Raw genomic sequence first — 24,957 nt, forward strand, 5'->3', positions numbered from 1 at the left:
AGCAAAAAAAAAAAAAAAAAAAAGAGTCAACAGTACATTTATTGAGCACCTACTATGCGCAGGGCTCTGTGAGGGGTGCAGAGGTGAGTAGCACGACCCTCACCCTCCAGGCGTTTTCAGTCACGGGGCTAACGACATGCACTGGACTGCAGAGAGGATGAATGAGGTGGTGTGTTAGGGCCCAGTGAGTGGTGTCAGGGTTTATCCTTTTAGTTCATTGATCTTACTGAACCCGTACTTTGTGGGAGTAATGAGCTATGTCTGTGCAGTATGTGGATGTGTGACAGTGTGTGTGACAGTGACATTCTGAGGGGAAACAGGCAGACAGAGATGGTCACGGGCACAGGCACATGGCCACTGTGGAAGTCAGGGAGGGCTTCTCGGAGGAGGGAGCCTCCAAGGATGAGGAGGTTGAGAGTTCAGAGGCTGGTGGAGTGAAGGGTGAGGTGGAGTGATGAGAGAAGCTTCTGGAAGGAGGCGTTGGCGTTACTGGAGCTCATACTGAAGGGTGGGTAGGGTTCAGCAAAGCAGGAGGGGAGGACATACCTGCTGAGGAGTTGTGTAAATGGGCCCGTTATTTACTGCTCCAGATCCTGGTGGCTTAAAGCAACAAAGCTGTATCATTTTCCATTACTCTGCGGGTCAGGAAACTGGCTTGGCAGTTCTTCTGCTCCATTTGGTGTCAGCGTGAGTCACTCACTCAGCTGCAGTCAGGGGGCTGGTGGGCCCGGCTGGGCTGGGAGGTCCAGGCAGACGGGTCACGTGTCCGGTGCCTCAGGGGTCCCTCCACACAGCCATCCTGTCTCTTCGTGTGGCTGACTTGGGCCTCCTCACAGCAGGTGGTCTCGGGTAGTCAGACTTATCGCATGGTGAAAGCGGAAGCCTCTTCCAGGCGAGGCCCGGAGCTGGCATGGTGTCCCTTCTGCCACATTCCACTGGTCAAGGCAAGGTGATGCGGCTGGTGGTGTCGGGACAGAGGGAATATTAACGATAGTCATCATCTCTCCCACTGCGAAACAACGTCCAGAGCTGAGAATGCAGGGTGTAGCCACCAGAAGCCACATTGCTGGGCCAGGGGCTCACCCTCTGCTGTTTCTACCGCCCTGTTCACAGACCCTATTCTTTTCTTTAGAAGCACCCGGAGGGGGCAGAACTACCCACGAGGCAGCCGGGGGAGCAGAAGGGGCTTCAGCTGACGCTCAGATAGATCCGAGTCTGTTTGTTACCTGCCACCCCCTGCATCGTTGGTGCAGATGTTCCTCCCTGGGGTTTAAAAGAGATTCTTGAGATTTTTTTAAAATTAATTTTTATTGGAGTAGAGTTGATTTACAATGTTGTGTTAGTTTCTGCTGTACAGCAAAGTGAATCAGTTATACATATCCACATATCCACTCTTTTTTAGATTCTTTTCCATATAGGTCATTACAGAGTATTGAATAGAATTCCCTGTGCTACACAGTAGGTTCTTATTACTTATCTATTTTATTTTATATATAGTAGTGTGTATGTGTCAATCCCAGTCTCCCAATTTATCCCTCTGATTCTTGAGATTATAAACCAAACAAAAATGTTTGGTTACTTTTTTGGACGAAAGGTCCGTGCCTGTCATCTAGGACTCAGAGCACTGCCTAACTTTTTTTTTTTTTTTTTCGGTTAATTAATTAATTAATTTTTTGGCTGCTTTGGCTCTTCGTTGCTGTGTGCAGCTTTCTCTAGTTGTGGCGAGCAGGGGCTGCTCTTCATTGCGGCGCATGGGCTTCTCATTGTGGTGGCTTCTCATTTGCAGAGCACAGGCTCTAGGCGCGCAGGCTTCAGTCGTTGCCAGTAGTTGCGGCATGCGGGCTCAGTAGTTGTGGCTCACGGGCTCTAGAGTGCAGGCTCAGTAGTTGTGGCTCACGGGCTCTAGAGTGCGGGCTCAATAGTTGTGGCACACGGGCTTAGTTGCTCCGTGGCATGTGGGATCTTCCCGCACCGGGGCTCGACCCATGTCCCCTGCATTGGCAGGCGGGTTCTTAACCACCGCGCCCCCCGGGGGGCCCCGCACTGCCTAACTTCTAAAAGGTGAAGAACCACTGTATTTTCATGACTGTCTCACCTTAACGCTCTGTGATGTGGGTGTGACACCCCTCTCCTGGGCCCCATATGCCCCACCCCTTCATTTATATAGTCATTCACTCAACAGATGCTTACTGAGTCATGTCCTAGGGCTGGCGTTTCAGCCCTGAAGGACCTTACGCTCTAGAGCGTAAGACACGTAATGCACAGCTCAGCAAATGAAGATCTGATTTCAGCTGGCGATCAGTGTGTGGGGAAAGACCCAACAGAGAAGGTGATAGAGGACGGGGGACTTTGTATTTTAGATCAGAGGTCGGGGAGGGTTGCTCAGTGGAGATGACATTTGAGCAGAGACGTGAATAAGACGAGGGAGCGAGCCCTGCAGAGATCTGTGTTCTCAGCAGAGTGGGGGGAAAAAGCATGTTCAAAGGCCCTGAGGCAGGAATGTGTTTGTCCTGACTGAGGACTCAGAATGCCAGTTTGATCAGGTCTGTGAGCAAGGGGGGAAGTCTTAGGCAGTGAGGTCAGGGAGTAGGAGTCAGATGAGGTGGGATTTTATAGGCTGTGATAACGGATTTGGATTTGAAGTATCATGAGAAACTCTTGGAGAATTTAGAGCCAGGAAGTGATTATTATTTCCCAGGTTTGCAATCCCAGCTACTCTAGACATTCTTTGTGACTTTGGGCAAGTTATTTATCTACTTAATGCCTCACTTTCTACACCTGTTAACTGGAGAGAATCAGGGTAATAATCATACCTCAGAAAGTTAGTATGAGGGCTGATATTCCTAACTAGTGGGGTATTAACTAGCGCCTGGCACCTGGGGATCCCTCAGTAAATACCAGCTGTGATGTCGACCCTCTGTCCCCTATGGTGGATGTTTATTCTGCTCCTGGGTGAACTTCTCTCTTTCTCTTCCTACCAGCCCCCGGGCCTGCAGCCTCAGAGGAGTGAGACACCGCAGACATGGGATCAGAGCCCTGGGTGTGGGGCTCCTGGCTGCTCTGTCAAATGTTTCTAGAAAGCCAGAGGGTTTTGTTTTTTTCCTTCTTTCCCTTTCCTTTTCTTCTTTTTGAAACTGGAGAAAGTGTAAAAAGCCTAGAAGTCTCCCCTTCCTAGCATTCAGGATTCATGTTCAAATAAATTAGCTTCTGAAGGGCAAGGAGATGGGGAAGTCCTTTGTTCTTCTGTGGATGTGGCCCTAGGCTTTGGGCTTCTGTGCCCCGTCCCACTGGCTCCTGTTTTGAGTGTTGGTTCTTCACACCATCTCCCCAGCACCCTGTCCCTTTCCTTTAGCTGCAGCTTGTCCCCAAGTTGACTGAAATTGTCGGGTAGGGGTCGCTCTGTCGCTGGCAGCTCCAGGGTCTGCCCCCAGCGTGGCTGAAAGCCAGAGTCTGCTTTCTGCCGGGGCCCCGGGACCAGACTGTGACGTTTCTGCTGTTCCCCTTCCAGTTGGGACATAAGGGGAGTTCCCGTTGCTGAGAAACCTGGGGCTCCCACCCGAGCCGAGATGGGGCAGAGGAATAGTCTGCGTGTCAGGGAAGCTCTCCTCCCCTGCGTCACGGTTCCAAGAAGGGCCATGCCTGCCGGACGTCGCAGCACTGTTTGAGCACACTCCAGCAACAGCGGCACTGCTTCCTCTTTCTAATCTGCCACCTCTTCTGCAAATGTCTTAGGGCAATTTCTCATAAATACTTTTTTTCTCTCTTCTTTTAAATTTTAATTTTGTTGGAGTATAGTTGATTTACAATGTTGTGTTAGTTTCAGGTGTACAGCAAAGTGATTCAGTTATACATATTCCTATATTCATTCTTTTTTTTAGATTCTTCTCTCATATAGGTGATCCCAGAATACTGAGTAGAGTTCCCTGTGCTATACAGTAGGTCCTTGTTGGTTATCTGTCGTATATAGTGGAGTGTGTGTGTTCATCCCAAGCTCCTGATTTATCCCTCTCCCCCTGACATTTCCCCTTTGGTAACCATAAGTTTGTTTTCGATATCTGTAAGTCTGATTCTGTGTTGTAAATAAGTTCATTTGTTTCATTTTTACAAAATTTGATGCCACATATGAGTGGTAGCATATGACATTTGTCTTTGTCTGACTTACTTCACTTAGTATGATAATCTCTAGGTCCATCCATGTTATTGCAAATGGCATTATTTCATTCTTTTTTATGGCTGAATAGTATTCCATTGTATATATGTACCACATCATCTTTATCCATTCCTCTGTCGAGGAACACTTAGGTTGCTTCCACGTCTTGGCTGTTGTAAATAGTGCTGCAGTGAACATTGGGGTGCGTGTATCCTTTCAGATGATGGATTTCTCCAGATAGATGCCCAGGAGTGGGATGGCTGGATCATATGGTAGTTCTATTTTTAGTTTTGAATTATATTAATAACGTTTCATTCAGGGGTATTACAGATTTAAGAATCCCATCTTTATCCAGTTGCTTAGCCTAAGCTGTGCTGTAAGAATGAAAAAGCACAGATTTTTCAAATAAGCATTTAACCGTAAAGCGTGGCCAGGAGAAGTGTGGCCTGATGCCAGTGTTATGAGGGTTTTGGCCCTCAACTTGAAATTGGCTGAGTTTGGGGCCAGTGTAGGTCCAAGATATTATGATGGAGTAAGTCAGAGTTTTATAAATACATATAAGGCTAAACAAACTGCCCACACTCAGACCACACCAACTCCAGACGATACCTGCCCTTTTGTCCTGTGAGCATCTGGTTGTTGTAAAGCTCTTTAGTTGGTGAAAGTTGCAGCTGCCTTTCTCCATCTTAACGTTGACTTTAGAACTGCCATGTTCCGGGAGGGCTCTCCCACAGCTGTGTGCAAAATCCTTTGTGAGCTTTACAAAAATAAGGACTCCGGGCTCACTCGGGAGATTCCTGCTCAGCAGGGATGAGGTCAGATCCAGGAATTTGTAAATAAATTTGTAATTAAAACAAAGAACCCCCTAGCTCTGGTCCCAGAAGTGGAAAGCAGGTCCCCTCAGAGGCGGCACCGGGGCTGCCGTGCCCAGAAAGAAGAGAAGCGGGGGCGGGAGGGCGGTGAGGAGAGAGGATAAAATCCCGGACTTGACCCAGCGCCACCCACACAAGCTCCACCGTGACGTGCACGTCCACTGGGGGACTCTGCTCTGCACTGTTGACGTGTCTCCTTAGGCCTTGGCTACTACCGCTTTATAGTGAGTCTGAAAATCAGGTAGATCCTCTCTCTGCATTTCCATATACAACTTAGAATCAGCTTGTGAATTTCTACCAAAAAAAAATCCCCCAGTGACGCTGATGCTTGGGTCGGCCTCTCTGGGATTCAGTGACATCGAATGACTCTTCATCCCAAATGAGCTGCCCCCGATGTCAACAGGAGCAGCCGGAGCCGTCTCTCTGTGTCAGTGTTCTCTAGGTTGTACTTTTCAGAAATGTTGCCCTGTTTCCCCTGTTGAGGCTGATTCCACCAGCTTCTGTGTGATCATGTCTGGACTCCTTTCTCGGCTGGGCCAGTGGGCTCTGTCCTCTAGAGGAAGAGTCGGTCCGGGCCCTTCTGTGATGGAACCACAGCACCCCTTGGACGAGCTTGAATGCTTTTCCTCTTCATTCCAACCAAAGCCCAAAGGAGCATTTCGACTGCCATTTGCTCAGAGTAGGACCGTTCCTGCGAACACATGGTTTCCCTTCCTCTGTTGTCAGGGGAGCAGTGCAGGGTTTCTGTGGGTTGTCTCCCCAGTCCTGAGAGTCCTTCACATGCCTCCACGGCCGGTCTTCCCTCAGCCTTTCTGCAGGGAGACCAGCAAGCGTCTCCTCAGAAGCCCCCGCCTCGTGCCCGCCCTGTGCCGGTCAGTGAGAGCACCAGAGTCCCGCGGAACCTCCCGCTGAGCCTCGCGTCTCTCAGGCGCTTCCCAAGAACTGAGTTTTGCCGGGCAGTGTGGCCCTCCGTCCACTTAGCCTGCTGTATGTCAGCATGTGGATCGTTTTTTTTTTAAGTCATAAGTCTTGGGAATTCTGTGGAAGTCCAGTAGTTAGGACTCCACGCTGTCACTGCTGAGGGCACAGGTTCAGTCCCTGGTCAAGGACCTAAGGTCCTGCAAGCTGTGCGGCGTGGCCAATAAAGGAAGAAAGAAAGAAAATATGAAGTCATAAGGCTCGATTGACCTCTTTAAAATAGTCCCCCGGAGTTGCAGGGTTTGGTCAGCAGACATACCCTTGGGAGGCCAGGCAGCTCAGCTTCCCCCCAACTGGGAATTGCCCTTGACGTTTGCACAGTGTTTTACAGTCAGGGACGCGCCCCTGCGCCCATCACTTCATCTGATTGGCACCGATTCCGCCTGCTTGTCAGGAGTCTTTGCCGGTTTAGCCCGATTGATGGCTGAGCTGATAACTCAGGAGGTTTCTGTGGCTTTCCCTCAGCCACACCACCAACAAGACTAACGTCCAAGGCCCGTGTCTGTCCCCACACCCCTGCTCTGTGACAACATACCACCAAGTGGCCAGGCACAGCCACGGGGCCGGAACTTGGGCGATTTAGCTGCCACTCTGCAGGGTTGTGTGGCGGCTGCAGGAGGAGCCAGACCACCCAGGCTCCTGAGAGCGGAGGAAGGCATGTCAGTCTCGTGGACTGTTGCGGATTTCCTTAGGCAGGTCTTTGTCTTAGCAAGGTTGAAATTGGCTTTTAATAAGAACTTTAATGGAGAGGGAGTGGCCTTTCCTCCACGGTGTCAGGTCCATCCTTGGTAAGGCTGTGGCCCTGCCCATCCCGCACACAGTGGCACAAGGCCACACTGTGGCATCAGGACCAACGCCGTGGGGCAAGTTCTGGAACAAGAGCAAGCACACGTATGGCTGGTCATTCCTCGCACGTGAAACATGGGCAGCAACACTTGGCTCTCACGAGGAGCTCAGTACAAATGGTCACTCTCTGGATTAGAAACATATGTTCGCTTTGGAAAGAGAGTTATCTTTCCAGAGTGAGCAACATGCTATCCAGCCTTTGTTACAACCATGTAATAAATGTGTGCTTTAGAGACACCACGTGATGCACTGGGCTGAGCCTGTGCTGGGGGCCAGGGCTGGGGAGCAGCCGGGATCCAGGGCCACCTTTTCGTGACCGTCTTTGCTGTGACGTGAGTGGTGTTTCGGAGCTGCCTGTCCTGCGCAGTGTGCTGGACGGACTCCCCGCGGAGACTGGCGGAGGGTATTTGGCCCAAGCAGGTTGTTCATTTGTTTCCCTCTGCCTTCCACTTGCTATGACAAGCCTGGGTGTTGAGGGAGTGATGAACGTAAAAGAGAACCATCACTGACTCTAGGTACTGGCATTGCCCTTATAGGACCCCAGAACGATTATCGTTGGCAAAATTAGGGCGCCTAATTTAATGGTTGGCAGGAGTGAGGGTGCAGCCCATGGTACCTGCTCTACTTCCAGCCTTCCTTCATTCACCAAATACTTAGATGTCTCAATGTCACGTGCCAGGCCCTGGGGATAAAAGATCATTAAAATGTGTCCTCAAGCGCTCATCATCCAGCAAGAAAGGAGAGATGAAAAGACCCCTGAAAAGACCCCTGAGAGGCCAAAGTGGTTCATGGTTCGGAGGCAGGATGTTCAAGCCCTACTGGGCAGATTCATGACAGCTTCACGAGGAGCGGGTATCTGAACCGGGACTGCAGGGAGAGGTGTGTTTCGGTGAGGGCGCCTGAAGAGGCATTTTAGGGAGTGCGAACAGCAAAGCACAAAGGCAGGGATGCTCAGATGAGAGCCGGGCCCCAGTGGGGGTACTGAAGGTGGCAGGAGGCGATGGGGCAGGGGGTGGGGACACGGATGACAGAGGAGATTCTGTTGGATTTTATGAGCAGTGGAGGACAACCGGAGATTTCTGAGCGGGGAAGATGACTAGGACGCGTTCTAAGAGTATTCTGAGAAAGGTGTGGAGGAAGGGCACAAAGGACGGTTCAAAATTAGAATCAGCTGGACTTAGCCCAGATCGGGGTGTGTGTGATAAGCGAGAGCACCTGGACTAGGTGATGGGGCAAACGACAGACAGGGGGGCTTCAGAGAAAGAGGGCTGGTTTGAAGGGTTTGGGGGGGATAGGTACGAAAATAAGGACCCGGTTGAGGGGCTTGTACTTGGCTATCTTTAGGTGCTTTGTCAACTGTAATTCATTGAGGGTTGTAGGACTGAGGAAAAGTACTTGTTTTTAAATTTTGGGTGGAGACACATAAACATGGGCTAAAGGGAAGGAGCTGGTGGGGTGGAAGGAAAGAGGCGGAGGAGAGAGGAGTGATGCTGGAGGAGCATCTCCAGCAGAGAAGGGAGGTGGGGCTAGGGCAGGAGCCTGTGCCCCCGGGGAGGAAGGCCAGCTTGTGAGCCTTGGAAACGGTGTGAGGAGGGAGGGGAGACAGACAAGGAAGGACCTGAGCTTGGACTGGAGGGAAAAGAGTTTAGAGACAGGCCCTGGGTGTCTTCCATAATTATATCTTATAAAAATGAAATAGTTCTGAGAAGTTTATAATGAAAACCAGTTTTCCTGCCCCCTTTTCCCTGTTACCCTTCTCACCCCAGAGGTGGCCACGTGCCACTTTCAGCTGTTTTCTCCCCCTGATGTTTACCATCAATTTATTAGCTTTAGATATCTCTATATGGGTATTATTTGACATTATATATATTACTTATCAGCTGTAGACATTAGCCTATGTATCAGGCTCTCTCGTGTCTCCCCCTGCTTCCCTTCCTCCCAGCTCCCAGTGGAGTTATGCCACAAAAATCAAGTCAGTATTTATGCTATGAGGAGCTAAACAGCTCAGTAATGGCCAAATATGATCATGTTGCTTTTCATTTTGCTTTCCTCTGAATTAGTAGTAGTGCTGCATTATTATTTGCTAGATTTTACATATCTGTTTTGGATTCTTCTCACTCTCTGACACCCTCTCAATACCACAAAAATTATCAGATCATTTGTCAGTTCTGTTTTTTAAATCAGTGACCTCTCTCCGGGAGTTCTCTCTTCCTGACCCAGTCTGGACTGCTTATTCTCTGGACTTGCTCTAAGGCTTTCAATCTGAAACTTCCTTCACTACCATCCTAGAAATTTCTCGAACCTCTCTCCTGTCTTAGACCCTTTCCTTTATTCTGCATTTCTTTCTTTCATGGTTTACTCTCTTTTTCAGTGGAGTACATTTTCCAATAGCTTTCTAAGAAAGGGTGCTTGACAGTTTTGCTTGTCTTTAAATAGTGCATGCCTGGAAATGTCTTTATTCTAGTTTCATAACTGGCAGATATTTTAGCTGGGTATAGAATTCAAGGTTAGCAATGATATTCCCTCAAAATTTGAAGGTGTTCCTTTGTCTTCTGGTTTCCAGTACTGTTGTTGAGAAGCCTGGTAATGGTCTGATGGTCTGATTTGAGGTCACTTTTTAGTTTTCCCCTGGTGATGGTCTGAATTGAGGTCACTTTTTAGTCTTCCCCTGACAGTTTGTGTGGTCTTCTCTTTATCCTCAGTGTTCTGAATATGCTTTGGTTTGGGTCTTTCATTTAATAATTGTGCTGGGATCTTTCTTAGTTCTGAGAAATTGTGTAGTTGAGTTTCTCCTTACTATCTCATCATCCCTACACCCGTTTTTCTGATCTTTCTTTTCGGGAAAGACTTCTGGGTTGGAAAGAGTCTAATTTTCCTACGGTTTCTCTCCTATTGTCCATTATTTTCTCTTCCTGGTCTACCTTCTGAAAGAGCACCTTGACTTTATCTACCAAGTGTTTCACTGAATTTTCTTATTTTGGCAAGTATATTTTTAATCAGCAAAGACTCATCTTTATTCTCTGGTTAGGCCTCTCTTAATACCAATCTATTCTTATACTTCGGATGCAGTGTCTTCTGTTTCTGAGATTTTTACTTTGTTTTTGTTTAAAGCAGGCACAGCGTTTATTAGAAGCACAGTACGTGTGGGAGAGCACGCAATGAAGCGGTTTATTTAGTGCAGAAGCTATAAGTTACACACTTGGAGAAGCCTGTGGGCATCCTCGCTAGTGAGGAGCACGACTTATTACATATTTATTTTCTTGTATTATCTCTTTAAACTTCCTTTTTGTTCGTTGGTTTCCTCTCTCACTCTTGTCCTTCACTGTGGCTGGTGGTGTCCCCATGTCGGGAATTGCTCTGCCTCAGTTTCTATGCCCAGCTCAACTCTTCCCGCCAGTCCTGAAGAGAATTAAGGCCTGATGCCTTTCCACTGTATGGTGTGAATTAATTTATCTTCAGTGCATCTAGAATGGTATTAGTTCTGTACCATCCATGGGGGAAATTAAAAAGCGATCACTTCATTCAAGTCATTTTCCTTAGGGATTAATCCTCTCATGGAGTACTGGGTGGGAAAGGCTATTCGAGAGATAGTCTCCCTTTGGGGCTGGAGGTGGGCTAGCAACCTGTGAGTGGAGGGGGAGCATGGGTTCGATCTGCCATAATTACCTTTGTGAGTTTTAAAACAAAACTAGGCAGTGGGGCACAATGCAGTTACTGATTTTGCTTGGTCATAATTTTGTAGCCTTGGAAGCTGGGCCATTGCAGGCATAATACAGATTGAGGAGGTGGGTGGGGTTTGGCTTTTGAGGATGGTATTGTGACCAGTCCTGGTTATTTTTAGATGTCTTACAGGCCTTCAGGAAGGGCTCCCTGGAAGGTTAGTTCCAGGAATGTATTCATAGGAGGAAAGGGTGGCAGCTTCCCGCTTGTGTCATAGCGCCATCCCAAGAGGGCAGGGAAATGTGAATCAGGACCTCTCTGCAGTGGAAATTCCCTCAGTTGGTGATCTTAAGGCTGTGGTGAGAGGTGGGGGGCACTGCCGCTCCTTTGGGAGCTGTGCCTGCTGCAGAGGCAGCCTGAGCTCCCTGACACCTGCCTGGGTCCCGTGATGTCTGCACCCAGCAGGTCCTCGGCTTGTGAGGCTGTCCACTGCGACCGTGAGACTAGCTTGTTTGAGAGAATGCAAGGCCGTGGGTGGCAGCAGGCAGGCAGATACCCCTGTGGTATCACCATGTAGTGAAATCAGGGAGGTTCGGGTGCTGTTTTTGGAGAGTGCAACCATCATGAAGAAAGAGGGTGACGGTCCCCCTCCCCTGGGCAGGGGGTCCAGGCAGGCGGTCCCCACTCCGTGGTGGCTGCTCTTGTGTCTGCTGGCGGGCCCAGCCCAGGGACCCCGCGGAGGCCACAGGCCAGCCCCCCAAGCACACACCTTCCAGGGAGCCATGCCCACGAAAGTCTCACAGAGGGGCCTGTGGTCGAGCAGTCAAGTCTGAGGTTTTGAACCCTGTGTATTTCTTTCCACTTTCCAAATGCTCAGCGGAGGAGCCCTCAGCGACACCCCAGCCTCTGCCCCAAGGGAAGGCCCCGCACCCGGCAGAGGCCCCCACCAAGCCATCTGCTCCAGCGCTGACCCCTCCACCGCCGTCCGAGGACCCTGGACAGCAGCCGTACATAGGCCAGCAGCCTGTCCTGCCCAAGAGACGCCCCCGGCCACTGCCCCCGCTGCTGCGGCCAGGCTGGACGGGGCTGCCCTTCTTGCCTGGCTCCACCGGGGTCATTATGGAGACTGGAGAGGCCGGGCCCCCGGGCAGGATGAGCATGTCGGGGCGAGGACTGCCCCGGGGCGTGGACGGCCAGACTGGGCAGGGGCCCATCCCCAGGGCCGAAGGCTACGCGGGAGCACCAGGTAAGGGTCCCCCTGCTGGGCCATCTGAGCTACGGAAGGTGAGGATGCAGAGGGGGCAGCCTGAGCCCCAGGGGGCTGCTGCAGGGTCTCTGCGGGTCATGGGTGCAGCCTTCAGGGTACAAGGTCCAAAACTTGGCTCTCCAAAGGTTCTGTGGTACTCTGGGGATAGTACATCATACTTAGAAATAGATTTGTGCCATGGGCTGTAATACCTGGACCGTGGACCACACAGGCAGCTCCTTGATCTCCCTAGCAGGAAGTGTACCGGGGAAACCAAGAGGATACCGGGAGCTTGCGTAGCCACAAAGATGAGCACACATCAAAGTGGGTCGGCCGGAAGGTTCTGGCTCCAACCCTAGCTATGTCATTGCAAGGCTTAGCTCTGTCAATGGCAAAGGGAAGATAATAATAGGACTTCAGAGTTATTGTGAGGATGGAGAAAAGCCTAGGTCAGTACTTGGCCAGTTAAGTGCTTCATGTGAGTTGGAAGGTCAGCACCGTGGTGGTGGAGGAGGTGGAGTCAGGTAAAGGCAGGAGGGAGAAGGAAAAGGGAGCATTTATGGGACACCCACTGCATGCCAGGGACTGAACTAGGTGCTGGAGCTACAGCTTTCCCTACAGCACTGTGAAGTTGATATTCTACTGACAGATGAGGAAGCTGAGGCTCTGGGCTATCACATCTGAACACGTGACGCTGCTTGGGGTAGTTCACGTCAGCTGTCACAGGGAGTACCAACCAGTCGCCTCAGTTAAACCAAGCTGCCAGTTGGAGGCACTCAGCCACGGGCAAGGACAGCCTGCCTGACTGAAGCACCGTGGCTGCTGGGTAGGTGGGGGTCACTGCCGTTCCTTCTCAGCCATCCCAAGCTCCAGTGATCCCAGCTCTCTTAGGCAGGTGTGGGGACTTTTCTAAGATGACAGTTTTCCTTCTGTTCCACGTATCTTGGATGCTTATATTCTTTTGGGCAATTTGTTCATTTGTATGTCTGTCCTTCCTTCCACGCATCCATACGACAAACACTGCATCCAGTCTACCTGGGGGCACAGCTAGTGAACAGTCCCTGCTCCTGGAGGGCAAGCGTGGGAGTGGACATGTCGGTCTGTAGCCTGCTCGCTGGCTTGGGCCCCGAGGCTCCAGTCCATCTTCTTCCTATTCCCCCAGCCACTTCGTCCTCAGGGTTATCTTCTCTGTGCAGGCAGCTGGGAGTGGGTGCTCTTAATGTCTACTTACACAGTGTGAGGAACAGGCAGTAAAAGGAGGGACTCAGGAAAATGAGGTGCGCTATTAGAGCTTTGACACTGCATCTGCGTTTTGTTTTTCAGGGTACCCCAAGTCACCGCCTGTAGCCTCCCCAGGTACGTTAGCCAGGACGGGAGGCCGAGGCGGGTGGTCCTGGGCAGCCCCTGTCCCCCTCCCCCGCCCCCACTGCGGGTCCTGTCTCCTCCCTCTGGGCGATTAGCACGGGTGCAGCCCTCCCCGGCTCACTTGCTCGCGTGTGCATGAACACAAACGCGCGTGCGCGCACCGCCCCTACCCCCCGCCGCATAGCATCACGCATGCGCAAAGCCCCCGCCTCGCGTGTGCGCGCGCAGCCTCCCAGCTCTCATCTCAGAAGCGCTCACACAGAAGCACTTTGTGGGGCCTCAGCTCCCCCACCCCAGACATCCTGCACAAAGCCCACGCATGCGCGAAGCCTCCCCTCTCACGCAGCGGCCAACGCAATCCACGCATGCGCACTCCCACCAACTGCCTGCCCCTCTGACAAGGGCACTGTCGGGCCCAGGGTGTGAGGAGGGGGTGTGCCCACTGTGAGGCGAAATGCAAGGCCCAGGCTGCCCCTCGGGACGGCGCGCAGGCCTCGGCCCCGGGCCTGACTGAAGGCGCATCCTCTCTCCGCCCAGGGGTCCCCGCACCGTCTCTGGTGTCCTTCTCTGCGGGGCTCACCCGGAAGCCTTTCCCCAGCGATGCGGGCGTCGTCCTCTTTAACAAAGTGCTGGTGAACGACGGGGACGTGTACGACCCCAGCACCGGTGAGTCCGCCCGCACACACGGCCGCTCGGGAGGATTATCCCAGCCGGGAGGCTGTGAGGAAGGTCCCTCCCGGCTGCCACGACAGGTGCGCCCACGCCGCCGCCTGCAGGATTCCTGGTTTCTGAGCCCCAAGTGGGTCAGCAGCAGTGCGGGGCGCCTGCTCTGGGGCAGAACCGCTCGCCCTGATGGGGGTTCGGTCCATGTGGCCCCCAGCCCCCGAGAACAGCGGGGACGCGGGCATCACGCCTGCGGGAGGAGAGCCAGGGCCCCCCGGTCCGCCGCTGTCCCCCCGCCCACAGGCACCAGCGGACCTGGGTGTCACGTGCTGCTGTGGCCGGGGCTCTGTGTGGCCCCTGGGAGGGAATCGGCTCTCTGCGGTCAGAGATGTGAGTTGCCGCCCTGGCCCCGGGTCTCAGGACCACGGGCCTCGGGTTTTAGCGAGCATCAGAGTGAATGAACTGAAGGGCGTAGAAAAACGGGGCTCCTGGCCTCCAGGCATCACACTCTGTTTTTAACGGGCTTGGAGGCGGGGTGTGAGAAGGCTGCTTCGCTTTGTGCTCAAGTTGCGCTTCCCCTGGGGCCCTCCCTCCACGCAGCCTCAGCTATGGGGACAGCTTGTCAACACCGCCAGGCCAGGTGCTCTCGGCACACAGGGACCGTGACCTGCATTTCTCTCCTGTTCCCAGGATGCCCATGCTCTCTCCAGCGGGTCTTCGGTAAAGGGAGTTCTGCGTGACCCTGAGCAGACGCTGGCCATGTGCCCGGAGTGCTGGGGCCCGTCTGTCCCCAGGCTCTAAATTTACTGAGAAGAGCTGGGCAAGGGAGCTGGGCAGCCTGGCACATTTCAGGGCAGGTTAAAGACTCAGGCCCCTTAGATTCCTTCTCAGCCCGTGGTCAGTGGCGCATGTCCGGCCCCCTTCCCGGAGCCCTTGGGCAGTGGCCACTCCTGCCAGCACTGGGTCTGGCTGTGGGCCCATGTGCCGCTGCTCTGCAAATGGGCAACATCTGCGAACCTTATCCCCCCACTTCCGCCCAGCCCTTCCCCTGCCTTCCCAGCCCCAGAGCGTGTGTCTAAATACCAGCTCGCTTCCGGCTGCGCGTGGATGCCCGCTGGGTGCTGGTCCAGCAGGGAGCCTGGCTCTTCCACCGGAGGAGGGCTGGCTGTGGCTGCATCCCTGGCTCGACCGACCTTGTGGGGAGTTTCTGGTCCTGCCTCCCCAGGAGGCAGCTAAGGCGTTCTGTGGCTATTGTGCCCGTGAGGTCGATTCTAAGTTGGCCTCGAGGTGCTTTCAGTGACAGAGAAAACTCCCCAGAGGCAGCCAGGATCGGCGGTGAGGGGGAACGGGCCAGTGTGCACGGTAAAGGGCCAGTTTTCCCTCAGGCTGCTGCTGGGTCTGCAGCGAGGACCAGGTCAGTGCAGAGAGCAGTGTGGGCCAAGGGGACTGTCCCTGTCGTTGGGTGGGTTTAGTATGCAGAGGGGCTGCGCCCCTGAGTGCGCCTGCCTCCCGTGGGGAGGCTGAGCAGGACTTTGAGCCCAAACCCAGGCCACCCAGGGCAAACCCAGGGGCTGGTCTGCCTTCATCCAGGTTGTCAGCTTGTCGCAAAAGGCTGTGATGGTGTCATGTGAATACCGGTGTCTGCTTTCCTCCTCCCAGGGGTCTTCACAGCTCCGTACGACGGGCGCTACCTGATCACGGCCACGCTCACCCCCGAGAGGGACACGTACGTGGAAGCCGTCCTTTCGGTCGCCAACGCCAGCGTGGCACAGCTGCACACGGCCGGCTACAAGAGAGAATTCCTGGAATACCACCGGCCCCAGGGGGCTGCGCACACTTGTGGGGGCCCGGGGGCGTTCCACCTTATCGTGCACTTGAAGGCAGGGGACGGCGTCAACATCGTGGTGACCGGGGGCAGGTTGGCTCACACAGACTTTGACGAAATGTACTCCACGTTTAGTGGGGTTTTCTTATATCCTTCCCTGTCCCACCTCTGAGGTGGCCGGGCAAGGGAAGGGGAAAGAGTTGTAGGAACTCGGCAGCTTTAATGTATTCAGCGTGTGTGTGTAACTGGAGCACTGGTCTAGTTTCCTGCAGACACCCCACCACCTCCCCCAGGTAAAGGCCGCGCCTGGCTGCCAAGGCAGCAAGGAGTAAACCATGGGCTAACGTGGCCACGGCGCCTAAGAGTTGGAAGCGCCCCTGCCTGCCCGCCGGCTCCTCCCCCTGCATCTCCCAGCTCCCACCTCTGGCTCTGCAGTGGCCCGAGCTCTCTCCGAGGGGCCTGTGCTGGGCCTACAGGGTGCTGACCGCGGAGGCTCCAACTGCTGCCCAGTGGGATCACGCCCTGCCGCTGGAGAAGGACGAGCCGCTGAGAGGAGGCAGAGCTGGCACCAGTGGCCAGGCTTTGCTGGAGCAGAGCTGTCGCCAGCTGCTTCTGTCTTCACTTACCCTGCATGTGGGAGAAGAGTTTAAACACTGAAGTGGCACGTGCCACCACAGACCTAGGGTGGACAGTGGGCTGTCCCAGGTTTGGCTCGCCACCCCCCTCCCCCCCCCACCCCGGGTTTGCCTGGCTGAGAGGGACACAAGAGAGACTGTCAGTCACGTGGCTTGTTGGGCTCCTTGAATGACATGTACGACTTAAGTGCAAAGACAGGGAGTGTCAATAAAGATGTAAAACACTTCCAGCTCAGTCTGGTGCCTTCTGGAGTGAGAGTTGCTGCCGAAAAGCAAGCTACAGTAAATGACTTCAGTGGCTGCAGAAAGTAAGCTTGAGTAAATTCATCTCAACCATGCAACTGTTATCCCTCAGCATCCACGCCGTGCACTTGGGGGTTGTTCTTGGCTTGTAAAGACAGACTAGGTGTGCTTGGAGGTCAGAGTCCCCATGTGAGCCCCACAGCTGAAAAAGGGGCTCCTCCAGGGGGCGCTGGACATTCACATTGAACCCACAGCTGCCCAGCTCACAGCAGATGCAGCTGTAAGGACTCCTGAGCTCCCAGGCAACAAGAGGCCCAACACAAAACCGACCACACTGAACACCGAGGTCATCTGAGGAAAGCAGGACTCCTCCCGTGGAGAGCACGCTCTGTTCCCGGGAAGCCCAGGCCCCTCACTCCTCTACCGGCAGCCACACCAAACCCTTAGCTCCGCGTGGTCTTTGCTAAGCAGGTTGGTAAAACCCGTTGGCCAACCAAGTGCCACTGGGGCTCCCCAGAGCCCCAGGGAACGATGTGGACAATAGAAACAAGTTTCCTTGGCCGACATCAAGCCACCAAGGTACTCTTATGCTGTAAGAATGTTTTTTCCAGGACTGCTTGCAAATGAGAGCCCAGGGCAGCCAGTGGACAGAGAGGCCGGCCTTCTCCCTCACCCCCTCCACCAGCCTAGGGCGAAGGGGACAAGAACGGAAGGTGGGGCCTCTCTGTCCGCAGCATGGGGGTGGGCCAGCACGCTTGTCCCATCTCTACAGCTGGGGAATTGGCTAGCAGTGGCTTCCTAGAAATGACTCATGGGAAAAACCCCACTGCAGTGGAGCATTTTCAGGAACGCCCAGTGGGCACGTGCTTCTGCCCTCTCCACCCCACACCCCCTTTAAAGACCTTACCTGGTGCCAAAGGGGACAAATGCTCAATAGCTGGAAAGGCAGGGAGCAGACAGAAGGTAGAGAATTACCTTCCTCCACTCCACAGTCGGTGCTTAGAGCAGTAAGTGAAACACCGCCTCTGCCGGTGCATCCTGACTCATTTATTGACAACGGAGAAGTTCCGCTCTCTATCCACGACTGCAGCGGGTCCTGCGTTGACTTCAGTGGGATGAAAGCTGGACCGTGGTTCACAGGAGTCAGCGTCTGTAGAAGGGAAAGGCTGTCCTCTTGCACAGAGAAAAGCAATCTGGGCTGAGCTCAGGCTGGGAGGCTCAGAGCAGCTCCTCCAGACGTCAGCGGCCCGGCGCTGTGAGCCTGGGAGTGAGACGTGTGGACCAGTCCCCTGGACTCCGATCAGGCACAAGGTTACAACTTCTGAAACAAGGGGTTGCTGAGAAGAAGGTCAGGGCGCCCCCCCCCCCAACCCCCGGAGAGAAGCAGAGACGGGACCGGGACGTTCTGCCCCCACATCTAACATCAGCAAATGGCCTCACACTTAAATGGTGAAAAACAACGAAAGACGACCAGCGGTAAAGACCGCAAATCAGTGCAAACCTCATTTGACGTCACTCCCGTGTTAGTGCATTAACCTTTCTCAGTGACCCTATCATCTTATTTCTCACAATTTGCAGTTTGAAACGAAAGACGTATTTGTGATCAGAGACATGTGAAACGTGGCTTTACACGCATCCACACCCACTTCCTAAACATCCACGCACGCTGTCCCCGTCTCATCCCATCAACGGGAAAGGACAGCGCGGAGTCTGGTGATGCAGCGGGGTCGTGGTGGAGACGGGCTCTCGGCACTCCCCCGCTCCTGCCCAAGCGCTGGCGGCCAGTTCCAGTTCCTGATCGTGAACCTCCCTGTCTGAGCTCTTCCCTTCTCTCGCGGAGCACACCGCACAGAGCCGCGGCTCCCTCCTCCCCTCCCCCAAACTCTGTTGCTTCGAAAGCCGCAGCTTCCCCACGTGGAGGCGGAGGCGCACTCTCCAGCGGCTACTGAGAGCCCACAGGCTCAGTGTGTGCTGAGCCGTCTGGGGGATAAAGATACTCGAATAACATAACGTGGGGGATGTGGTTTTTGATCCAAGACCACTTGGACTCTCCTAACAGCTGATGAAAACATCAGGACGGCTGAGTAGTATTCACCCAGAGGAAGGGTTTAATGCAAGGCGCTCAGGGGACCCCTGAAGGGCTGAGGGGCGGGGGAAGTAGCCTGGAGGGTGCCAGGGAGACTCCCCTAGAAATCACATATGTATGAATGGATCACTGCCTGGCAGAACCTACAAAGCAAGAGAGGTTAGTTCCTGTGGGTGTAGCCTCACTCTGGAGTCAGGTTTTATAAACACAAGCACCAAAAAAGAAGTCCTTTCTATACACAAATTTAAGTGTCAGCAAAGATCAAAATGCTAATTTATGGAAATTATCAATTTCTGGCAAGAGTTTAGAGAAGAGGATTTAATGTCCTCTGAAGGAGAGAGTCAGATGCATTCAGTTTACGTTCGTTTATTGTTGTAACATTTTGTTTTGAACATCAAACACCGCACCACAATGAGCCGTTTATCTTCAGACAGTTGTCTTCGCCATAAACTAAGTACCGAGCTGATGTTTACAATTAATTTCTGACAACTTAAAAAACTTGTTAGTGGCACTGCTGTGCCTAGTAGTCAAATATGTCATCACAGACTGAACGTAGTGATTAAATTAAAAGAGTAAAGTTTTCCCTTCCCTTTCTTACCTTTAAAACAAACCAAAAATGGTAGCTTTCACCTGGAAAGAGCACTTACTTTAAACAAAAACTCAATCTTCAACCAGTTTCATTAAACCCAGCATTCTCTAAAACAGAGGAAGACAAGGCTTCCCAGAGTAACTATGATGATAAAATTCCCTGGGAGAGTCTGTTTTCACCAACTTGCAAAACCTGAGCGTTTACTCTCTGCCCATTTCTTCGGCCTCGCCTGCAGCTTCAAGGACACACTCCAGAAGGGCCACGTGCGGCCAAAGGCACGAGTACTTTCCGGATGGTGAGCTGGCTCTTGTTCCTACACTGTCAACAGCTTTCATTTCATGACATCACACTAGTAAGCTTTTTCTTTTTCCAGCTGAAAACTATGCAGATGTTTTAAAGCACTTTAAAGCACAGCAAACACGATACTGACACGCGCGCACTTCGTAAGCCCCGCAGAGATGCAGATGTCAACACTAGAGCCATACAAGCTTCAGCACGCGGACACCAAAGCAGATACTCAAGTCGGGTGGGACTGGAAAGAGGGAAAGGGGCCACGGCCATTTCACCAGTGAAGCAGCGGAGAGAGCGATGAGAAGAGCCCAGTCCACCTCGGCCCCCCCCACCCCCGTGACGCTGCCCGTCCCCGAAAGCAGCGAGAGGCTGCCGCTCCTTCATTAGCTCCCATCAGAAGGGTCTGTGTACAAACACACTCGAGGGCATCTCTCTTTCACAGAAAGAACAAATGTCATTTGTACCAAATGGCAATGGATTTTCAGCACAAACTTAATACTTTCTTAACACTATAGTAATAGTAATCATCTACTTCCAGCAAGAGGGACTCCTTTAAATAAGGAAAAAGACTCAGGTTAGTTAGCATATGTACCCACTGGATCAATCTGCGGTGACAAAATGATGATGTCTACTGCTGATGGCCCCCAGGCAGAGGGGTCAGCCACCCTCAGTGCAGGGCCAGGAGACCTGGGCTCCCAGGTTCGACCCTCTAAGTTGCCCCTGTGTCCAGAGAGAAGAGCTTATCGAGAAAAAGAAAGTGTCTAGTCAGAAACTCCTTAAAGGACAGCCAACGAAGGACTACGGAAGGTGTGTTACCAAGATTTGCGTACCGCACATAGCAAAGCCCTACGAAGCTCAGGGTAACTGCCTAAAGCAAACGTGGGGCGACAGGTCGATGGCATCTATGAGATGAAGTAACTGCAGGGCCACCGTACGAGGAATTGATTTCACTAACTGGGCAGAACTTCATACAAGCACAACCTATTTTCCCTGACCTACTGTACATAAATGAATTCTTTAAATGATGCGTCCTTGAGCTATTTACGGTGGGACGGTTTGCACCGGAGGAAGTGTGTGTGGCTCCGCCAGCCTCTGCCACTGAGAGCTGCGTTCCGGGGACTGTGCCATCGTCCCTGCACCCACAGCACTGGGAAACACGGCTCAACTGAGTCAGGGACTTTCAACTCTCCAATCTGGAAAATAACCGCCCCCATTTCCCCAGCTCTAGATCAGCTATTATTTCGGTGGAGCAAACTACAAGGAAGAGTGCCCCTGCCAGACCAGCACAGGGAAAGCACAGGTGGGAAAGGAAACCGTGGGGGCCGGGGGCCGTGCCTGCACTGCTCTGCAGCGTTCCCATCGGGCGCCCGCCCTCCGCTCTGGAACCTGCCCACTGCTCTCTCACCCAACGCAGGGCCGTGTGCGGGCCCTGCTGGTCCCAGGAGAGCTCCTGTCTAACAGTTCTCTCGATTCTAACACCAAGGGGACCGTCCACACCCAGCCTCACCTCTGCAGGCTCGTGGACAGAACCCCCCTTCCCTGGGGCGGCCTGCTCGGGTCCGACAAGAGCTCATCGCAACCAGGCTGGGAAACTGGGCTGCAGGCAGGGGGACGGAGAAAGGACCCTTCCCAGGACCCGTCACAAGTGCTCACCTGCATTTCCAAGGCCTCCCTAAGAACAGAGCCGTTCCTTGCTGTTTAACCAACTCCTGCTGCTAGGAAGGCTCTTACGGGCATCACATACATCCTGCCAGACCTGCTCCTTCCTGCCAGTCCGAGACACGACACCTCAGTTCAGGTCCCCGCCGTGGAATAGTCACAGGTGAGAAGGCAATGATATAAGGACCTTACGTTCCCCCGAAGCCCACGTTTGTCACCCCGGGGGCCCAAGCAAGCGTCCCGTTTCCGTGGAGCAGGGAGGGAGAAGCCACAGAAGAAATGTGCACAGGCGGTTTGGACCGACATCACCAACTGGACCCTGATCCCCTGAAGAAAGCCCTCCTTTTGAGAGAAACACTTTCAACTGCCCAGTGGAAATTAGAACACTTTACTTTGTGCAACATTTTGGTCCACTCTTAGCTTCTTCTTTCTTCTTTTTAAATCAGGCAATTAAAGGAGCACCCAGCACACAACACAGAGCGTGTGGGAGGACAGGCCAGTGATGGGAGGACAGGCCAGTGAAAAGAACCCAGGCCTCCGGCCTCAGGCCCGAGCTCCCCTCGCGGCTCTGGCCGCGGCACCGAACAGCAGCCCCTCAGGGCCTGGGAGGGGGAAGGGGGAAAGGCGGTTCCAGCCCCAGCAGCTTTCCCGTCCCTGCTGGTGCCCGACTGTCAGCACGTCTTGTCCCACACCTGTGGCCGGGAGGGGACCCCACGTCCTCTGTCCAGCAGAAGGGCTGGTCACCTTCCCTTGCTGCGAGGCGAGTGACGGAGGGCCTCCCGCTGGAGGTGCTGCCTCAGGCCAGGTCGTCCAGGTCCACCTCAGGGATCGGGTCTCGCCAGTAGCAGAAGGAGCTGAACTCCGGGCACGGAAAGGCGGAATTCTGTTCCTTGTTGAGAAGTGGGAACACGTGTTCCACGAGCTCGCTCAGTCTGTGATACCTGGCAGAAGGAAGTGGGGAGGAAGCACAGCAACTGTTATTCATCAGTTGATCTGAGAGCACAGACTGTATAGGTTGTACAGCCAGTTACTCAGATTCCACAGATGGGAAGGATCCCAGACAGGCCTCCTTCTCAGGGCACTGCCGCCCTCCTCAAAGTCTAGGCCCCTCAGCAACCCTCCCCCCACCGCCCCGCAACAGCTACGGCAGAGGAGAAGACACCCCGGCAGAGAGAAAAGCCTGCAAAGGCAGGTGCAGTTCTGATTCTTGGCCCCTGGCTGCAGGGCTCCAGGCTGAGAAGTGGGAACACACTTACGATGACTTGTTTCCTTTGGTCCTCTCTTGTATCAGCTCACCCTTGGGGTTCACGGTGAAGATCCTGCAGTCTGGAACTCCAACTTGTGTGTAAGCGTAGACGTCCTGCAGCAGAAAACACGGGGCAGGGTGATTACAGAGAAGAAACGAGGAGATGGTCCTGCGGTTCCTGTGAGCCAGAAAGTCGCCTCGACAGGAGACTGTGTACGGAAATCACGTGAAGCTGGCGCGGCGCAGCTTTGCCACTGGAGCCGAGCTTTAGACAAACACAAACTCAAGAGCGGAGCCACCGCAGAGGGCGCTCGGGAAGCCAGAAAACTTGGGCGCCACGGAGACGCCAGGGGCCTTGGAGCAGGAGATGGGAAGCGGTAATCAAGGGGGGCCCTCGAGACCTGGTTCCGGGGTGAATCCAAGACTCGGCTTAGAATCACTCAGAACATGAGTCGGAACTGCTTGAGGAAATGGAATTGAAGCCACAGAGACAGAGGGCGTGCCCTTTGTCACACACCTACATTCTGGGGCACATCTCCACCGACAGGCCCTTCCCGACCACTGGAGAAAATTTACAACAGATATCAGCAGAACAGACATTCACTGTGCCTATACAACTGGTCTGAGAATTAACACAGGGCTATACCCTAAAAGTACACTCCTCTGAGTTTCACACACCACATCCGAGTGTGTAGCCCAGAAGACACACTTACGTTTGGACGGTTTCCAAACGCCGCATAGAAGGGCTGCTTAGACGGGGCAAAGAGATTCTTGATATCATTTAGACACTCAATTTTGAACTTCTCTGGTTTCTTTTCTATTACTTCCCTAGGAGAAGAAAATACAAATATAATCACCAAATCCAAAATGGTAGTTTTCCTTGGTATGTGGTCCTAAAAAGATTTTATAGTGCTCACAACCAACCAATTTTTTTAATCCTTCATAACCGGTATCTTTCTCCTTCTTTGCCAACCTGACTTCTCAACCGTGTCTGACACAGACCAGGTGAGCTATGTGTGAGTTAGAACAATACGGAACCAAGATCCAGAAGCTCTGCAACAGATACAGTCTCGTCAGGCCCCCGTGTGCGCACAGGTGCACGCACACGCACGCATACGCACACAGAGGCACCTGTGGAAGGCGGAGAACAGGCTGCTGGGGGACAGCATCAGGGGGCCGCGGGGCAGGATCGTGCCCTTGTCATTGACCCAGTGCAGGTAGCCGCGGGTCATGTCGGCCATGCCGATGGCGCGGGCGGAGCAGTACAGGAACTTGTAGCCATTCCTGAAAGAGAACGCGTCCTGTTTAGCCCATGTGCTTTGGCTGAAGGGGGGAAAATGCGTTTTTCTTTTTAAAGGTCCAAATAAAGTTCCTCTCATTTACTATGAAAATCAAATTCTTAAATTTAATAGAGAAAATTGTTAGGATTATAAAGATCTCACCATTCCATCAAAAACGCCACGGGTGGAAAATGGAGGTACATGCAACTAGGGATTAACGCTAAATTTACAAGTAATGATATAGCTTCAGCATCTGGTGCATGGAAGCCAAATGACAAAACAGACAAAAATTTGAGGTTATCTTTAAACAACCTGCTATAGATGAAAGATACAAAGGATTTTACTTATATAGGCAATTTCCAGAATGCAAATCATTCTATAAAACAAGGAGCAAAACTTTACCTGGGTAACTGACATACTCATCATTTTCATATTATGACATTTTCAACTTGTGCTTAAGACACTGTAATTCTGCAGATCAACTTAACTCATAGGTACTGGGATCCCACAAAGGCCACGGCACTATTTTCTCACAAAAAAAGTACTCTGACAGAGAGGACCCCGTGGTAAATTGATTACCCCATGCAATACAATTAAAATTACTACTCAAAAAACCAAACCTGAAAATTGGCTCTCCTGTTAAATTACAGCTAAAACCCCCAAGTACAGCTATGATTACAGACACAGGCAGGGCCTACAACCCACAGCCCTGTGAAAACAAGATGACAAGGTTAACATGCGTAACAACGCATACCATGCCGGGCACAGAGCTCCTGTCCCCCAGATGGCGTCTCACACTTTCCCCTGCGTGAGGCTCTAGGAAGGGGTGGGAAAGGAGAGCGGGAATAGCTGGCACATGAACAAGATTTCTGTGGACTGGCTGATGAACACTCTTTTTCTAGCTTTTTCAAGCAAAATCCTAGCTCACCAGACACATGGGTCGGGATACCTACTCATTGATGGAATGGTAGAGCTTTGCGATACCCTGATGAGTCCAGTCTTTACCCAGCTGTGGAAGAATCTGTCCTAAAGCATCAGACCTAAGAGGGCAGAAACAGACAAAGGTATCAGGAATCAAGCATATAAAGCCAAGTGTTTACTTATTTAGTTAAATACGAGCCGCCAGCAGCTGCCGGATGGGGGAGAGGTGGAGGGACAATGCCCAAAGGCGGTTTCCTTGGCCTGTGCACAGGAGACAAGGACCCCACCAGGGGTCCAGGGCTGCAGAAGAGCCATCAGACATGAGGGAACTGACCACCACACATCCTGGTTTTCTCCTGCCTAAACTCGACAGCTTCTTCTTCCCCCCATACCAGAATCTGG

At 52.8% G+C, this 24,957-nt stretch overlaps 2 protein-coding genes across 5 annotated transcripts in view; one reads left to right on the plus strand and one right to left on the minus strand.

The window, feature by feature from the left end:
* Positions 1-18,348, plus strand: part of EMILIN2 (elastin microfibril interfacer 2) — a 51,878-nt gene extending 33,530 nt beyond the window's left edge. The window contains exons 4-7 of the mRNA XM_024758935.1: positions 11,384-11,752; positions 13,076-13,108; positions 13,655-13,783; positions 15,440-18,348. Of these exons, the coding sequence (XP_024614703.1) occupies positions 11,384-11,752; positions 13,076-13,108; positions 13,655-13,783; positions 15,440-15,777 (869 nt within the window). The 3' untranslated portion in view covers positions 15,778-18,348. The remainder of the gene's footprint in view (positions 1-11,383; positions 11,753-13,075; positions 13,109-13,654; positions 13,784-15,439) is intronic.
* A 571-nt stretch (positions 18,349-18,919) lies between these two features.
* The window catches only part of LPIN2 (lipin 2), an 84,598-nt gene continuing 78,560 nt past the window's right edge, over positions 18,920-24,957 (minus strand). For 3 of the 4 annotated variants that reach the window (XM_024758937.1, XM_024758938.1, XM_024758936.1), the window contains 5 exons: positions 24,588-24,674; positions 23,486-23,638; positions 23,068-23,182; positions 22,365-22,468; positions 18,920-22,049 (listed from right to left, as the gene is read on the minus strand). In XM_024758937.1, coding sequence (XP_024614705.1) covers positions 21,905-22,049; positions 22,365-22,468; positions 23,068-23,182; positions 23,486-23,638; positions 24,588-24,674 — 604 coding nt within the window. In that variant the 3' untranslated portion in view covers positions 18,920-21,904. Of the gene's footprint in view, positions 22,050-22,364; positions 22,469-23,067; positions 23,183-23,475; positions 23,639-24,587; positions 24,675-24,957 lie in introns of those variants that run through there. The other variant, XR_003005082.1, reaches the window with a different exon arrangement.

This window comes from Neophocaena asiaeorientalis, unplaced genomic scaffold (genome assembly GCF_003031525.2).
Source record: "Neophocaena asiaeorientalis asiaeorientalis breed wild unplaced genomic scaffold, Neophocaena_asiaeorientalis_V1.1 scaffold669, whole genome shotgun sequence".
In the NCBI taxonomy this organism is placed as follows: domain Eukaryota; kingdom Metazoa; phylum Chordata; class Mammalia; order Artiodactyla; family Phocoenidae; genus Neophocaena; species Neophocaena asiaeorientalis.